The 17,990-nt window shown below is 42.2% G+C and overlaps 1 protein-coding gene across 1 annotated transcript in view; it reads right to left on the bottom strand.

Annotated features, from left to right (window-relative positions):
* Window positions 1–17,990, bottom strand: part of Sncaip (synuclein alpha interacting protein) — a 123,540-nt gene that overhangs the window by 30,092 nt on the left and 75,458 nt on the right. Inside the window, exons 3-4 of the mRNA XM_051163212.1 lie at window positions 12,032–12,104; window positions 269–369 (exon numbers count right to left, since the gene is read on the bottom strand). Of these exons, the coding sequence (XP_051019169.1) occupies window positions 269–369; window positions 12,032–12,104 (174 nt within the window). The remainder of the gene's footprint in view (window positions 1–268; window positions 370–12,031; window positions 12,105–17,990) is intronic.

Here is a 17,990-nt window from a genome sequence, read left to right as displayed (position 1 = left end):
TAAGAAAGAGTAGAGACAGATCTCTATGTATCTCTATTTCATACATCCCGCTTGAGAAGCTAGAGAAGCAATCATATCTCTAGCGATCTCTCTCGCTCTCTCTCTCTCTCCCGCTCTCGGCTCTCTCCTGCTCTTCTCTCCCTCTCTCTCGCTCTCTATCTCTCTCTCCCCCCTGTGTCCTTCCTCCATTCCCTCTTTATTTCTTCTTCTGCCAGACAACTCTCTGTGTTGCTGAAGATGGAGTTTTCTTGCTCCTTTGACTTATTACTCCCCACTTTATTCCATCTGTGAGTCCTTGGTCCTCTATGTTCAGAGAATCTCTTTCTGCCCCCAGGAGTGTCCAGCCGGGCGGCATGCAGTAGGTGATAGCTACAAATGCAGGTCAACACAAAAAATCATAAACTATAACCTCTCAAACTCAAACATAACTAAACTTAAAACGCACTATAAACTACACTTCGCTTAAGACGTTGTGAAGGTGGTTGTGTGACTTTTAAATAAGTGAATGGTTCTCGATGGCCAAAAGAATTGGACAATATAGTAATGCTCGGAGGTTGGTGTTGGAAAGAGACAAAATATTTGTAACTACTCTTATTGTACTACTGTACTTTGTACTTCTACGACTACTACTTAGACTTCCTTTTTTAAAAAATTTGCTTATAGTGTAATCTTGGGGGATCCCATTAGGTCATGAGGGTGGAGCCCTCGTGAATGAGATTAGTGCCCTTATGAAAGGGGCCAGTGTATTAACCCCAGATGGCTTTCCTTGTCTTCATCTCCAACCCTTCACCAATGCATGGCTCTTCTTCCTGGAGTCAATCAGGGAAAGACCAACAAAACAACAATCTATCCGCCGATCCAAAGATCCTCTGCTGCGTAGGTCTCGGTTTTTTTCTTTTTTATTTTGCAAAGTATCAAAATTAATCACAAACATTATTCAATTAAGCAAACACCAAACACACAAAATGAAACTTTTTCTTGCGACGGCCCTCATTAGCATGTATTGGGCTTTGCCTACTCTAGTGGGATTAAGTACTGCCTCCTAGGTGGGGTTGCTTCTTATCAGATTCCTCAGCTGTCCTCTGCCCTCATTTCCCAGAGTATTTTCATAAAATGCACTTTGCCCTCTGTTATAACTTTAGCTGCTGTGTGCAGTATCATTCAACCACACGCAGTATTTCTAGACAAGGTTGTAAGCTATGCAACCATTCTATTTCACATCTCTTTCTTTCACCTATTCAATTTCATTCTTCCCTGCAGGTGAGAAGGAACGCCATGTATACACAGAATTTAGCAAATTCTTACCTAACAAATCGATCTGGTAAGAGGAACCAGGCAACTCCTGCATGACCACCAACTACAACTACTGCCGAACTACGTCACAAGTCAACATACTTGAGCCCGCAACCTTTTATCGTGTTCTTGCAGCCCATGATCCTAATTTCAGAAGGAAACAATAGATTAGGACAGCATGAGTGGGGCAGCTAGATAAACAGATTTTCAATGATAAGATAAATCTAAGTTTAGGTTTAACGTTCCCAATGATGAGCAAGGTAGAGAAAATCTGCTCAACTGTCTTTTAGATTAGAAGTGTGATTAGGAAAAAAAAAAAAAAAAAACACGCCTGTTGCCCCGTTTTGGTTTCCAAACCAGAGGGCTTATAAACTATAGGGAGGCGGGTGCCCCACGTTTAGGAAGACCTCATGTTGGGATTTTAGTTAAAGGGGATCTGAAGTGGCTCCAACCATGCTTTGCCACTAGTTGCTAGGATTCTGTGGCCTACATGGAATCCAAACAGAGAGACAGATGGTGAACTGTACTGGCCGTTTAGGAGTAACTTAAATTTTAGTTTTGATGGAATGTCCACTCTGATGCCCTTTGGAAATTAGAGGCAAAGGCAACTTTTTTTCTTCCTGATTGAGAAATCAGAATGCTGTATATATTAGTTTTCCGCCACAATAATACTTAAAAAAAATACCCAAAATAAAAAAAAACCAACCCAAACCCCCCGAGTTCTCATTTATTTTCAAGTAAGAATGCATACGAATTGCCCATCCATCTTCAAAAGACTGTTATGAAAAAAAAAAAAAAGACAAACAACCAAAAATCGTCTCAATGAAATCATGCACTTGTGTGCTCAGAAAGACAGAAAGTCTGACATGGATGTATTGGCAATTTTGAAAACACTAAAGGTGGAGGAAAATCCCAACAGAGATACTATTTGTGGAATTCAGAAAACATATAATATTTTTTTCATTTCAAATCAAGTTTCATATCCTTTACATCTCCTGAATCAAATTTCATCTCCTTTCCACTTGTTATATAATGTCCCCTGGTTCCGGCTGTGAAGTGGTACTCACGAGNNTCTCTCTCTCTCTCTCTCTCTCTCTCTCTCTCTCTCTCTCTCTCTGTCTCTCTCTTTCTTCTCTCTCTCCTCTCTCTCTCTGTCTCTCTCTCTGAGATTGATCCTCTGAGAAGCATGTTGTAGATCAAGAATTCCTCTGGAAATTCTGAGGGCCATCTAATGTAGACACTGAGTAGGCTGCTGCAAAAGAAGCAGGAGGTCACGAGTAGCAGGTAGAGGGGACGGGAGAGATCGAGAGAGACGGAAAGGAGAGAGGGTGGCCCTAGTGGAGAGTTAGTTGTACTTGAGGGCTGGGAGTCGCATAAAGAGCCTGTAAAGGAGAATGAGGGCTATCAACGTATTAGAAAGGAAAGCAGGAGGGAGGTAGTAGTGGCCAACAGGCTCAAATACTTATCAACGTGTCAATGGATTTTATGATACAGAAGCAGCGCTGTTCTCTAGGGAGGTAACTCATACTGGAGATGCTCAGGGCGAATGGAAGTAGAGAGCTAGAGATATGGCTTTCCCATACCTCTATAGAGCAGGTTGATTTCAAGGACTGCTGGAACCGGAGAGTGAGTTCAAGGTCAGCTTGCACAACTTAGACTTGGCCTGAAAATACCAAGGCAAAGGAGGGCTGGGATAAAGCTCAGTGGTAGAGCAAGCACCTAGCATATCTAAGGCTCCACTTCAGTCCTCAATACTGCCACCTACTATGCCCACACTTTCACACTCAAAGAAAGGGAGAAGAAAGAATCCTCAGACATTTCAAGTGGAGAAACAGTTTAGGGAGCTAGGACATAAAACAGTTTGTTGTGGGAGGTGCTGGTGGTAATCTAGACCTTCACTGTCTCATCTGGAAACCTTTGGTTATGAAACACTTAAGGTATAGTTGGGGGCATGCGCCTAGTTGACAATAGTTTTAAGACACTGCCTAACTAGATGTTACTGGTCTAGGCAGTCAGGTAAAGAGACCTAAGGGGTCACCTTTGGGGGTAAAAGGAAAAAGGAGGAGCAGGCTCTCTAAAGGAGCCTGATATATTTGAATGGCTGATGTGGTTAGAAAGCCGAAGGCTGGGGGACAGGTGCCAGGCAAGCTCCCTGGTCCAGGAGCAAATTACTCAAGGCCTCTTGTGGCCACAGAAATTTTCTGATTGCACAGCCTCCTGATCATCTTTGAAAACCACTACCTGGGGGAAGGAAATAGGGTGGAAGAGGGAGGGACTGTAGGAACAGGAAGATACAAGCGAGGGGATAACATTCAGGATGTAATAGGAATAAGTTATAATAAATTGAAATTAAAAAGAAAACCATTACCTGTTTTTTAAGCTGGGAGAGATGTGGCAGATAATTTTTGATGACACTGTTGTGTCTAGTTAAGGACAATGGGTTGGATTCCAAGTGATTTAGGTCAAAGTTTCTTAAATTTGGATGTGCATAAATAAACAGCCCTGGACCCGGTGGGTGTGTATACTGTAGGCTCAGAACTTGGGTGGGGGCGGCGAGTGTGAGTCTTGAGAGCCTGTACAGTCTCAGCACTGGGTGATGCTGCAAGCACTTGGCTTGTTCCTGTACCGCACTGAGATGAGGCAGTCAAGCTGAGCAGATGTCACAGAGGTATCGCTAGTGCCAGTCCTACCCTCTCTCCAGAAGATCCTTCAACTCTGAGCTTCTAGGGTTCCATTATGTGAATATTTCTTAGCCAACAGAATCTCTCTCTCCAGGGAGGCAAATCTTGGGGCTTCACGCATCCAAGGCTTGCTCGAATCTTCATTTCCTAAGTGCGAGCACTACAAGCTTGCACTACGACTCCTGGTTTATGTTGCTAAGGATAAAACCCAGAACTTTATGCGTGCTAGGCAGGCACTCTATGAACCGAGTTGTATTCCCCTTCCCACCCCTATGCCCCCTTTCCAGGAGAGCCAGAACAGAGGAGGAGGCATGGAGGCAGAGGTTGCAATGGGAAGACAGACACCATTTAGCAGCAGACAAAAGAGAAACGGACATGTCAGAGATGCGCCGAAGCTTCCAAATGGCATCTCTCAACACGCACAGTTTTGCACTGGGCTCGGAAGGAAGGCACGCTAGGGGTTGCACCTCCTGAGAGGAAAGTCTCTGCAGGGCCGCACTCCTGTAAGAGGGTTTCTCGCATGTGCACAGCTTGTTCTGTCTCCGCGCTTCAGTTAGTTCCCTTCCCACACTGCCTGCCTGGTAATTTCATTTGCCTTTCTGCCTTCCTGTCCTTCCTCACTGCTTATTTCCCTGCATTCATTTCTATCAAGAGCTTTCCCTAACAACCAGTTTGGTGGGTAGGAGTTCCTTAGACTCCAATAAAAATAAACCAAGTGACATGGACAGTTGGAGGTACCTCTACTTTCACAGGAACACTCTGTGGCCCACTCACAATTCTGGCATGCATTCAAACTCCGTAGCAACAACAACAAAAAAAGCATCAGGTGAAACTGTCCTTATAATACAGCTACAGGCACAAAAAGAGTCTCAGGAAAAAGAATAAGCTTGAAAAGCACAGTTGTTTCAGTGACAAGGTTATAGTTTTGTTTACTTTTTCTGTTTTAAAATAGCGTATCATATCACTTTTGTAATTATACTATTGTTAAGGAAAAATAAACCTAAGTATTATTTAGTCAGTTATTTTTATAAGAGTCTCAGTGGGAAGCCCAGGGTGACTTTGGACTCATGATTTTCCTACCTCACTCCCTCGAGCCCTGGAATTAGAATCATGCAGCCCCATACCTGGCTAAGAACATGGATCTGCTTACAAGGTTTTACTGTTGCTAAATAAGTTGAGATTTTAAGAATACTTTAAGCTGTATCATATAAAGTGTTCATTTCTGTTTTTTTCAAGATGTATTTTTATTTGTAAAATTACGTGTATGCCTGTGTATCTGTGGGGAGAGTATATGCATATGAGTGCAGTTGCCCACAGAAGCCAGAAGAGGGCATGAAATCCCTTGCATCTGGGGTCACAGGACACTCTGAGCAGCCCAAGGTGGGCGCAGGGCCCTGAACCCAGGCCCGTTCCAAGATCAGTCCTTGTTCGTAATCACTGAGCCACCAAAGTGATTTTTTTTTTCAACTTAGAGCTTAGAAAACCTGTTTCCCTATTCTTTGGAGTCATTTCATGTTACATCATGGGAAATGGACTAATTTTCAGGCTTTTAAAAATTAAAACTGCCTAGCTAGCTTTTACTTTCATGCTTGTAGCCTTAAACCTTACTACAAATTGAAAACAGGAGGTTTATATATTTAGCAACATTAACTATGTCACAGCAATGTCCACAGGATACATTTGATGCCAATTTATTATTTTAGGTGATGGCTAAAAATCCTTGAAAATCTTCAAACACCATGTAAGTGTTTGTTTTCGTAGCTTCAGGATTTGTCACAAAAATTGCAGAAACAGGGTCTAAAAATATAGCAAATCTGTAATGCTTTTAAGAATGTACAAATGACTTTTAGAAGAAACCTGGTTTTGGAAAGAATGGTTTCTTTTATTCTATGTCATACAAGCAACAATTCGTATTACTTAGGCATTGGAAGTTGTTCAGAACCTGTTTTCAGAGCTGCTCGTATTTATCACTATTGCATAACTGAGCCTTCTAAGCTGAGTGTATTTCAGTTCCTAGATGCAAAGCTGAATCAGTATTTATTTGCAGTAAGATTGGCAGATACACGTTTTGAAAGACTCACAAGACGTTTACAGCAGCGTGAATTTGAAACAAATGTGTATTTGAATATCTAATTAGCTAAAAAAAAAAACCCTCCAAGTCAACGAAATTGGATATTTTATTTGAATACCATATGCTGTCATAACGCATTTCTACCCTCCTTTGAAGACAACCATAGAGTGACACTCATTACGTCGGAGCCACAGATACTGGGCAGGGAATGCATGTAAACGTTTCACAAATTACTTCCTTTATTAGATGTGAACATCTAACACACAATGTCCCTTGCTGCGAACCCTTACCCTACACTACGTGATACCCGAGGTCCCTTGAACTAAATCACTCCTCAGTTGACTCATGCTGGCAGCGGCCCTGGAGACAGGGGAGCTGGTTTCAGAGGCACTTGCTGACTCAAGGATTTTGGGCAAATTATTAATTACAAGCCTCCTTCCTCATCAATAGAAAAAAAATAATAAGGGTTCTCCCTTGGAATTATTATGTTTTGGGATAAAAGAGATGTTTACAGAAGATTTGGTACAAAGCCTGGAATGTGGAATCCCCAAGGAGTAACTCTGAAGCTCGGTTGCACTTGTGCGGCTCCGGCACTCCAAGAGCAGACTGTGTTGTGGAGTTCCTCACTCCTCATTGACTTGTCTTTCTCCTCCTTCTTGTATCTCCAAAATTCCTTCATGCTTCTTCTTTTTAACATCTCCGTTCTTACAAAAAAAACTTCATTGTGTAGTGCCATTAATGAATAATCACTTAAAATATTGCTCCAGTTGGGGGAAAAATAGAGTTAAGTAAGAGTCAAGTTCTCCAGCTAAGGGAAAAACACCCCTTGGGGGTGGACCCTCAGGCTGTGGTGAGTTTGTAGAAGGTGCTAGAACACAGCTCAGAAGCCTCTGGCAACACTGTGGTTGTTGCCACTCTTGCAGCCCACAATGCCAGCTGGCCCAGATTCAGGGCTGAATGGAGGTGAGCCTTGGGCTGCGTGTCCATTGAGTGCTTTCAAGGCTATATCCGGGGCTACCTTTATACCCCTCACCACACAACACCCAGAAAACAGGCAGAAAGGTCAGACTCTATGGGTAGGATGGAGAGGTATATGCTAAGTCAGGGGAGTTGTTCCACAGCACTGACAGCCGCAGAGCAGATTATCTATGGAGAGAATTCAGAGTTAGCTGTGGGTGCTGGGAAAGCGTCCTCATTCTGAATAGGTCAATACAGGTAGCCTGGGGGCGCTTAGGACCGTGGAGGGAAAAGTAAACCACGAGTGACCACACAGCTGCCATTTCTACATGGTGTGTAGTCCTTTTGGCCAGAAGGGATGTGTCCTACTTCTCCATGGCTTCAAGGGAGGAGCAGGTGAGAACTCAAGGGACACTGAATTTGGCAGAATAACAAAATTAATGTCATCAGAATGTGCACTCCATTATTGAAGTGATCATCAACAGGCTGGCTGACTCTGTGGTTCGAACAACAAAAGTCATCCTCAACAATCCCATTGGCCTTAGACTGCCTGAATTCTTTTTTTAAACCGTCTTACATATTTTGTACCTGTAAATAATTAAAATGGTTTCATTACAAACAAATCTATGCCACACGTGTGGAACTAAAACAATACTCCAACCAGCTTCCTCTGCTTTCACAGCGGTTGACACTTTAGCCCATTTGTTTTTGTTTCTGCTCCACATTTGTTCTTTCCTGGGTAGCTTTTAAGGATTCCAGTCTTTGCTAGAGTTATGGCTCTACATGCTGTGGCTTTTCAGATACAGGCTGAATGTCACTGATCTGGAAATCTAATAACAGCATTGTTTCAAAATCCAAAATACTTAGCGTGCTGATATGATGTCTAATGACTTTTAGATTTCAGGGTGTTTTAAGTTTGGGACATTTGGATTAAAGAATGTACAACCAGTTAACCTTTACAGACGGGCAGTGTTGTGAGATTATATACTTCCTGTCACCAGAGTGAGGAGTTATAGGCTGGCTGAAAACCAAGAACAAACACACAACTGAAATACAGAGAGCTCAACAGTCTGAAGCATGATCCCAGGCAACTTAAATAAGTAAGTGATGGTCAATCTGGGACAGGATTTTACAAAAGCTGGAGCCCTGCTGGCAGGGTGATCTGCTGTACGCAGGAACCGGGGCTCCCTAGGGAGCTTGGCCACATCATCTCCCACCCTGCCCTTCTGCTGTTCCTCAGTTTGATCACTGTTCAGCAGACACACTAATTTTCTTAACTTCATCATAATTGCCAAGTTTGTTCCTGAACCAAGGAACACAACGGGCACCACTCATTCCTTTGTTTTCAGCCCCCTTTGCTGGCTTTCACAAGGCTAGGCCATTTAAGATTCTGGCTCAGTGGTCAAGTTGATGTGATTTAGGATAATCTGGAAACCAATCTCTGGCACATTCGTGAGGGAGTTTCCATGTTAGGTTAACTGAGGTGGAAAGATGCATCATCGTAAATGTGGGTGGCGCCATGCCATGGGCTGAGGTTCTGGAATGAATGAAAATGAGAACCAAAGCTGAACACCCACAGTCATCTCTCTCCTGTTGGCAGTCACCACGTGATCATCTGCCTCACATGATCAGCTGCCCGGCTTCCGTGTCATGGTGGACTGTCTACTCAAACTGGGAATCAAAGTACCTCACCCCCGAAGTCGGCAGGTATTTTGTTTCAGCAATAAGAAAAGTAACTAACTTACTCCCTGGGCTCCTAAGCATCCCCTTCTCCTCAGGCCTCACAAGTTCTATCAGAGTGGTTCTCAACCCAACTTTCCTAATGCTGAGACCCTTTAACACAGTTCCCCATGTTGTGGTGACCCCCAACCATAAAGTTATTTCCACTACTACTTCATAACTGCATTTTGCTACTGTTATGAATCATAACATAAATATCTGCTATGCAGGGTATTTGATATTTGACCCCTGTGAAAGGGTTGTGTCATTTCTCAAAGGGGTCATGACCCACAAGTTGAGAGACTATCATCTCAGGGGCTCATGTTGCCTTATTGTTTTGCAATGCCATTGTCTACTTGTCTGTTTGTGTGTCCCCTGACTATCACCCATCCAGATGTAAGTTTTGTGAGCACAAGAACTCCTGTCTTGCTCTTTTCTGTTTGCTATGTTCTCAATGCTTAGGTCAGAGAACACCCAGCACACAGTTGTGGGCTGAAAAAATGCAAGAAGCAGTAGGAATATTTGCTGAAGGACTTCTTAATACAAAGATAGATGTGAACATTTGGCAATATTCCTCAAACAGAAAATGCTTAGTAAATTCTATTCATGTTAAGAGAGATATGGAGTGTATTTCAAATGCCAGAGGATTTGGGAAGACCTTTCCAGTGGAACACTCCATTCCAAAGGTTATGTAGACTTTCCTAGGTGGCCATGGTACTGCCTGTTGCTACCTGTTTGAAAAGGTAGATATTTGCCAGCATTCGCAAAGAAACCGCTTCATGGTTGGCGAAAGAAGTCTGAGTGGAAGGGTTAATTTCACATATGGCTATTGAGAAATGATTGACAACGTCTCCATCCATCCTTTTACAAACTGAGTCTGAAAACATCACCATGCTCTTTAAGTCTACAGATAAGCCTATAGTTATCTGTGATAAGCCTATAGTTACAGTGATAAGCCTATAGTTATCTGTGATAAGCCTATAGTTATCTGTGATAAGCCTATAGTTACAGTGATGCAGGGCACCTGTGAACGTATCCTTTCGTTCTCTTTTGTTAGAATTATTATTTGCCTATTAGAATTTGGATTCCAAGCCTCCCAGTGATCCTTCAAAGTTGGTGTGTATGTGTACACACACACACATACCCTACACACACACACACACACACACACACGCACACACACACACACACATGATTCTATCGAGAGGTATGACCCTCTTGTCCTTCAACTTCCTATTAAATCTAATTATTGTTGGTTGCCTGGAGCACTGGCTGGGCCTTTGTTCAGGGTGGAGTCCAAAAATGTAGGTGGGGCTCATCTCTACCACAGAGAGAAGGTTCTCCAAGTTATAGACTTGAGGAGAATGGCATAAAGTAAACCCAGAATAAAGGATAACGTATTCTGCTCCCTTAACTTGGTAAGGCTAGATATTTAATAGAGAAAAGAGGTTTACCAATTAGTAGAGAAAAAGCTGACTGGAAGCATTTTGAAAACATAAAGATTACACTATTGCTTCTTAGTCCAGCTACCTGAGAAGCAGTGTATGTCATGCAAGAGAAGACAGAATCTATAGACTGACTTCCTGGGGCAGGAGTTCCAGTGCCACAGCTTAAGCTTAAGGGAGATTCTTAGCAATGCCCCTGGTTGTTCTGTCCTTAGGCTTGCCCATCTACAGCGTAAGCATCCTAAGCTTTCCGTGCTTCCAGCAACCAGCACACAGGCAGCACTTACTTCACTCCACCTCCAACTAAAGAGCGAATGCAAAGGCTTTTGTCTGTGAAGTGCCTACTGGTGAAGTGCAGGACTCAACCCTAAAATAGCTGCAGTCATTGGTAGAAGTTTCTCCGTTGCTTACAGATGACTACTTACAGGGTCAAGGGCCCATAGCTGATGCATGGTTGAATTCTAATTTGAACCCAAGCCTTTGAACTCTGAGGCTGGTCTCCTCACTCTTGCAGTTTGTAGCTTGTGCCCCCAAGGACAATCACTTTTTTCACATTTTTGAAAAAAAAAAAAAAAAGGGATTGGAGCCGGAAACCCCTGTCCAACTTAGCACAAACTCTTGTCTTTTTAAAAATAACATATATACGAATTCTTTCAAAATTTTATGTATTTACACAATGTATTTCAATCCTATCCGTCCACCACTCCCTCCCTTCAAACTCCTCTTATGCCCTTTACCCTACCTCCTTCCCAACTTAATGCTCTCTCTTTTTCAACAGTTCAGAACAAATGAAAATTTTTATTTGAATTTAAAGCTACCTTCTGTGATGTTTATGTCCCACTTTCATTTATTACACACACACACACACACACACACACACACACACACACACACACACACACTTATAGAAATAAACAAACCTGAAAACACATTAGTTTTGCTGTCTCTTCTAAGCAAAATTTCGAAACAAAGCAAATAGTCCTGGAGAGAAAGTTAGATTTCCAAGTCCTTTCAGTTAGAGATTCAGAATTCTAGTAGCTGTATTGGAAAGATACCTCTATTTATTTTTAAACATCATGTGCATAATTTAAAAATTATCTTAAGTCTCTTGCCAAACATGTTTCTGAAGCCTGGTGTTACTATTAGGAGAGGTTCATTTTGGCAAGGTTAACGGTGATGCCTTTGAGCAATTATCCAGAACAAAATAATAAACATCATTTCATAGTTTAATATCATTCCCATCAATATACTTTTTTATTTTCATTTTTGCCATCACACAGAGAAACACAGAGAGATTTAACTTGATTTACAGGAGGAAAATGCAACCTGAAATGTACTTTTTTCACTCGGGGGATGGGACAAGGAGAAAAGGAAAAAGCCAGCTGGTTTTCATCTATCTGCCATAATTCTCTGTTTAGTTTACACTATTAAACTCCAGCGCCTTGCTTTCATCTTAACTGTTATAGTATGCCTTATTGCAGATTCGAGCATGTTGCGTCTTGATAGGCTTTTTAGACTTCAACAAAGCACCATCCCTCACACTGGTTGTCGCCATATGGGTAGGAAATGCATCCAACATTTTCTCATTGGCGCCTGCATCATTATGTTTTGCCACCACTGCTTTCTCAGGGTTTCAGAAAAATCACTGTGGATACTATGGTTTGAAGATATCAGGAGACTCTATGTTGATTTTGTACACAGCCAGGTCCAGGTTAGGACCTCTTGGCCCTGTAGATGACCTCACATCTGCTTGCTGAAGGTGGCAGGGAGGTAGCAGGAGCAGAGAATCCACAAAAGAAAAAGAACAGAAAGCAAGAGCAACCATCAACCCTGGTGGATGAGAAGGGATGAGGAGGCTGGCGTACCTGTTCTGTCTTCGTTTTGTGAGTCACATCTTCTGCACAGGGCTGGGATGGTCTTGAGAGATGTGACTGAATACTGAATGGGAAGACAGAGAGAAGAGGCTGTAAAATGGAGATTTAAAATAAAGGCATTCACTCAACTCATCAAGAAACAAAAATAATACTGAACACAGGAAGTGAGACTTGAGTACAAGAAGTGGACCTCATTGTGACCTGATGTCACCCTAAGCTCTGTCTGCAAGCACCTCAGCAGACACAGGTTAGAAAGAAGCCTGGCAGCTCTTATCTAATGGACAAAGTAAGGCGTACCCAACAGCTATTCTGTCTCTCATCATTTATAGCTGAATGATAGTCATAATTACTGAACCTTAAATATTTCCAGAAGATACCGTTTCTTCAATGCCCAGAGCCGGCCTCAGGTGTGAAAAGCCTGGTGGAGGAGCCTCCAGGGTAAGGGAGACATGTCTGTGTTGGTGTGGGACCACACTACATTAAAAACCCAAAGCTGGGGCTGGAGAGATGGCTCAGTGGTTAAGAGCACTTACTGCTCTTGCAGAGGAGACTGGTTCAGTTCCCAGCACCCTCGTGGTGGGCCACAGCCATCTGGAGCTTCAGTTCCAGGGGGTCCAATGCCCTCTTTTGGCCTCTGCCTTCACTCATGCAGGTGCTCCATGCAGTGCACATATTCATACATATAAAATAAACACATTGTGGAATATCTCGTTTTCTCCATCTATGGGGATTAAAAGTTTTGCTGGGTATAGTAGTCTGGGCTGACATCTCTGGTCTCTTAGTGTCCGTAAGATATCTGTCCTTCTGGCTTTTAGAGTCTCTGTTGAGAAGTTGGCTGTAATTCTGAGAGGTCTGCCTTTATATGTGACTTGGCCTTTTTACCTTGCAGCTTTTTAATATTCTTTCATTCTGTGCATTTAGTGTTTTGAATACAATGTAGTGGGAGGATTTTAATTATTTTTTTGGTCCAATCTATTTGGTGCTCTGTAAGCTTCTTGTATGCTTACAGGCCTCTTTTTCTTTAGGTTAAGGAAATTTTCTCCAATGATTTTTGTTGAAAATATTTTCTGGGCCTTGGAGCTATGATTTATGGGGTCTTCATTCGATACCTGTCAATCTGTCTTGAGAGAAGGGTGTTTTCAAACAAAATAAGGAGAATGAACAGAATCAAATGGAATGAAGCCTTTAATCAAAGTTTAAGTCAGAAACTATCTGCAGTCATGCTCACACTTTACTCCATAAAACACAATCTACTCACAATATTTTGCTCTGCATCTCTAGGAACTACAGGTACACATCACGAACTACTTCTCCATTGTAAAACGTGAGGTGACTGAGAAAAAAAAATTTACTCTAAAAGAAAAATGATCAGGGGGGAACCCATTAGAATTAGTCTAGCATCACAAGTGAGGCCCATGTAAGCAGAATGCATGTCTCAATGCAAAGGTACTTTAGTTGGCACGGTGTTGCTAGACAGCCCTTCAGGGCTCCCGTGGAGTACCAGTGAAGCAAGGCAGAGGAGCACGCACTTGCGGCTACTGTCAATTTGCCAAATGCATATCACAAACAAATCGAATTTCCAGTATTTCCAAATGAAAAAAAAAAAAAAAAAAAAAAAAAAAAAGAAAGAAAAGAAATCTCAGAAGACTAGTTAGAGAAATTATTTTTACCTGTCTGATGCAATAGCATCCTGTTTGTGCTGGTCATCCCTAAGGGATTACAGGTGCTTCAGCAAACATGCTACACGCAGATGGAGGGAGGGAGGCCTCTTAAGCTGGGGCTGAGCCTCAATTTTCCCTTCTGCATTGTGTATGTACGAGTGTGTGTGTGTGTATGTGTGTGTGTGTGTGTGTGTGTGTAGGGGGGGGGTCAGGGATAATTTAGATGGAAAGGCTTCATCTTGGTAGTAACAGGTACCTCATGTTCCTACTAAGTATGAGCTCTCCAAGGAATCTGGTAGCTTTTTGAGACCAGCTGGTGTAGGTTAAATTACACAGTCTATAATTCAATTAAAACGAGGCTTTGTTTATGTTGCTGTACCCCATGAAACACCCTTTGGCAAAGTCTCACCATCTCTCTTGATCCATCCACTCCCCACCTCCCAGTTGCACTCCCCTTCTTCCCCAACCTCTCTCCCTCCCTTTTTGGCTTTTAACCCAAGACCACATTTAAAAAGGGAGAAAATTAGTTGATTGAGTTTAAATATGGGCAGTGATACTCATTGGATTAAATGATATATACCTGGTTAAAACAGGTGAACTGTTGTCTGCATCCCAGGTACAGGCATCCCATGTCGCCTGAGAGCCAGACTCACTGGGGTCTCAGCTTTATCAGCTGCAGTTCCAGCTCTCCTTGTTTGCCTGCAAAGGCTCACAGTGAGGTCTACTTTGGTGAGGTTAAGCCTTGAACAGCACTGGCTATTTGACTGGTGTGTAAACAGAGTATCACAGCTGAAGCCAGGCATGAGGGGGGTGCACATCTGTAATCTTAGCACTTGGATGGCAAAGGCAGGCAGTCTCTGAGTTCAAGTTCAAGGCTAGGATAATCTATCTATCTATCTATCTATCTATCTATCTATCTATCTATCTATCTATCTACCTACCTACCTACTAGGGGGACACATTGAGGCTCTGTCTTAAAACAAAACAAAACAAGAACAACAACAACAAAAAAATTCTCAAGCAACGGATCAACAATAAAAACCAAAGCAAACCAAGCCAACATACCAAAACAGAGTCTGGGAAAGGGTGAAATATAGGCTGTGGCTTTGCCCAGGGTGGAAAAGGATGTTTCTTTTGTGAAGGCAGAGATTTGAATTTTTTACATCACAGCCACTAAGAAACTATGACCCTGAAGAAAAAAACAATGCTTTACTCCTGGGAATAGAAATTAAAAACACAGTAACCTAAGGGTTTAAAAAAATAGATCAGCTAGAAAATTATGTAGTTTGGGGGGACTTTTCAGGATGCATGGAATACCACATTCAGCTGTGACACTGACTACACATTCAATAAATCCATCGTTTTTGTTTTTCACAAAGAGGCAATTTAAGAGTAGTTTGAGGACTTACATCTGTAAATATAAACACTGCAAGGAAAGACAATGCAACAGAGTGATCTAAAGATGGTTACGTTGGGATGGGAGGAAATGCATAGGAAATATGTGATTTATAGAAGCAACATGTAAGTGCATTTTTTTTTTCTTTGCAAACTTGAGAATGAGCCCGTGACCCAGGATGTCTCTCTTGCAGGAGTGCATTATGCTACCATCTGGGAGCTGGGATGGAAGAGTTCCTGGAAAGACGTCCCCATTCACAGGACAGATGGCCTTTTATAAGCAACTGTCAGATGGCTAACCTACCTCATTCATAGGGCAATTACTAGTAGGACCCCCTGCCACTTCATTCTGAACTAACCAAGAGCCATGCATCTTCCTTCCATTTACCCTCCAACTCTGACTGTGTCCCTAGACCCTGTTGTCCTTGGCTGATACAAAGGAGGGGGGGGGAGAGGGAGGGGGAGGGGAGGGGAAGGAGGAGGGGGAAAGGGAGGGGGGAGGCGCTTTTAGCTACACGAGAGGCGCATTGGTTCTCCTTTTACTATCTTGGCCTAACATCTTCCTTTTCTTGATTCATAACAACAGAACATGGCTTCTTCACTGGACAATGGGAATCTCCGACCACCCTAGATATTGTTTGGGACTGGAAAACGTTGGCCTTTAGTCCCGCCAACCAGAGCCAGTAAGGCGAGCAAGCAGATGTTACTCAAGTGGTAACGAGCCACAGAAAAGGAAAGAACATCCCAAGCACATTTTCAAGCTAGCAAAAATTAAATAACCGAGGTTCTATTACATTTCCAAAGGAAGAAGAAAACGAACCGTCCATTTAAACAACTGTCACGAGATTCATGCTTTCTAAGTTGCTCCCAGAATTTAGGCAGTGCTTCAGGCAGCCCCGCTGGCAGAACCACGGCTTTCCATACAAGCAAAGCTGCCTGTAAAAGCAGACACATGGCTAAAGAGATTTTTTCTGAGCTTAAGGCTATTTTCTAAAATACTGTCCTCTTCATAAGACTTCCTGCCAATGGAGAAGAGTGTCCTGACTCCACGCAGCTCTGAGGATGCAGTACAGATAGACCACTGCTGTGTCCCTAACCCTCTGCTCCTGTTTCTCAGGCCCTTGCCCTGCCTGCATCCTCCTTCCCTCCTGCTCAGCCACGCTCTCAACAGGAGCTCTGCCTCCCTCAATGGCCACCAGCTTTCTTGCTCTTGTGCTCATCTGGCACCTCCTTCCTCTTTTGGCCTTTTTTGTTGTTGTTGTTTGTTTGTTTTTTTCTCTTTATGCCTGAAATCTACTTTCCAGTTTCTTTTGTAGAAGCTTTACTTTTCCTTCCCCACATAGGATATATTACTGTACAGCCCTTTCCCTGGGACCTTTGGCTTTTTCAACACGTTTCATCAGGAGACTTAACCAAAATCTCCATTTCTGCCACTACCCCTCCATAGAATTAGGCAGATGGTCTACATCTTATATATTTGTTCCACTCTCTTTAAGTACATTTCATTTTGCCAATTGAGATCCAGTAATGAGAATTACTGTAATCAACTCTATTCTTACATGCATATGACTTTGGGGATGGTTTCTTGTTTTAATTGTATTTGTCAAGATTGGAAAAAAGTAACAAAAATCTCTTATACCTTTTATGCTAGATATTGTTTGTGGCTGGTCTGAGAAAAACTCAACAGCTCTTTCTGATCAGTTTTTAAGAGTGTGCCAGAAACCCTGTATTGTAATACTAATGTAATTGATACAATATGTGGTTAGGCAATATTTGAAGGTACACACATTGGGAAAGGGGGTGTGATAACAATGTTGAAGGACCTCCTCCTCCTCTACCTCCTGCTCCTCCTCCTCTCCCTCCTCCTCCTCCTCCTCCTGTGAGGACTGGACATGAATAATGAGAGACCTAGGTGAACTGCAAAGTCTGAGGATGACCACGAGGCCCAGCAAAGTCTTCTTCCATAGGATGGTTACACATGTGGGTTCTGGAGTCAGACTGCCCACATTATATCCAGACTTCAACATTTTCTTGGTCATCTTAGTTACTTAATCCCATTGGTAAATGGGGTAATTATAATATGGAAATAGAAGGTGGATATGAAGACTGTAAGCTAATACTGTAAAGCATAAAAATCCTGTCCGGTGTACACTGAAGTGCTCAAAAATGCTACTGAGTACTGTGATTATTTACATTTAGAGCATGAAAAACCACTAAAAAGTTAAGCCTACATAATAATAAATATTGAAAAATTACAAATAATGAAACAATTAAAGAGACACATTTATCTTGCAGTAGGGCAGCTGGCAAGCCATGGACCTTGTCCAGAATCAGTGCTGTCTAGCTTCAAATGTGAGCCAAGAGCCAATCACCACCAAGATACACAGACTGCAAGGAACAAGTGATTGGTACAGAGATGTGACCTCATGTGAAATTAACCTGATATTTCACAGTAATAATAAATACATTACAGCCTAGGAAATATAGTTAGCTTATTTGTTATTATAAACTCTCTGAGAGCACACACCAAGTTTGTACTGTTTCTCCAAATCTAGAACCTTGCCCAGAATACTGTTGATGTTTAATAAACACTTGCTGGCAAAATAGTTAGCTATGAGCAAGTAGTTTGTATAAAAAAAAAAGCTGTGTAGTCAGTCTCATAAATACTATGGCAACTTGGCAAGAGAAAGACTCAAGAGTAAGTCAAATTAAAAATTAGTTGCTCTTTAAATTAAAATTAAAATTTAAGTTAAAAATGTTATCACTCTTTCTTCTTGAAAATCAGTCTCAGACTAATTTTCTTCTTTTCTGGGGGTGTTTGGTCTAAGATAGAGAAGAGAGCTTGATCCCAATCTTGAGGTCCACAACATATTATCTATATATTATTTGTGGAT

The sequence above is a fragment of the Acomys russatus genome, chromosome 20, assembly GCF_903995435.1.
Source record: "Acomys russatus chromosome 20, mAcoRus1.1, whole genome shotgun sequence".
Taxonomy (NCBI): domain Eukaryota; kingdom Metazoa; phylum Chordata; class Mammalia; order Rodentia; family Muridae; genus Acomys; species Acomys russatus.
Note: the sequence above shows the minus strand (reverse complement) of the source record. Positions and strands in the feature narration are given on the sequence as shown.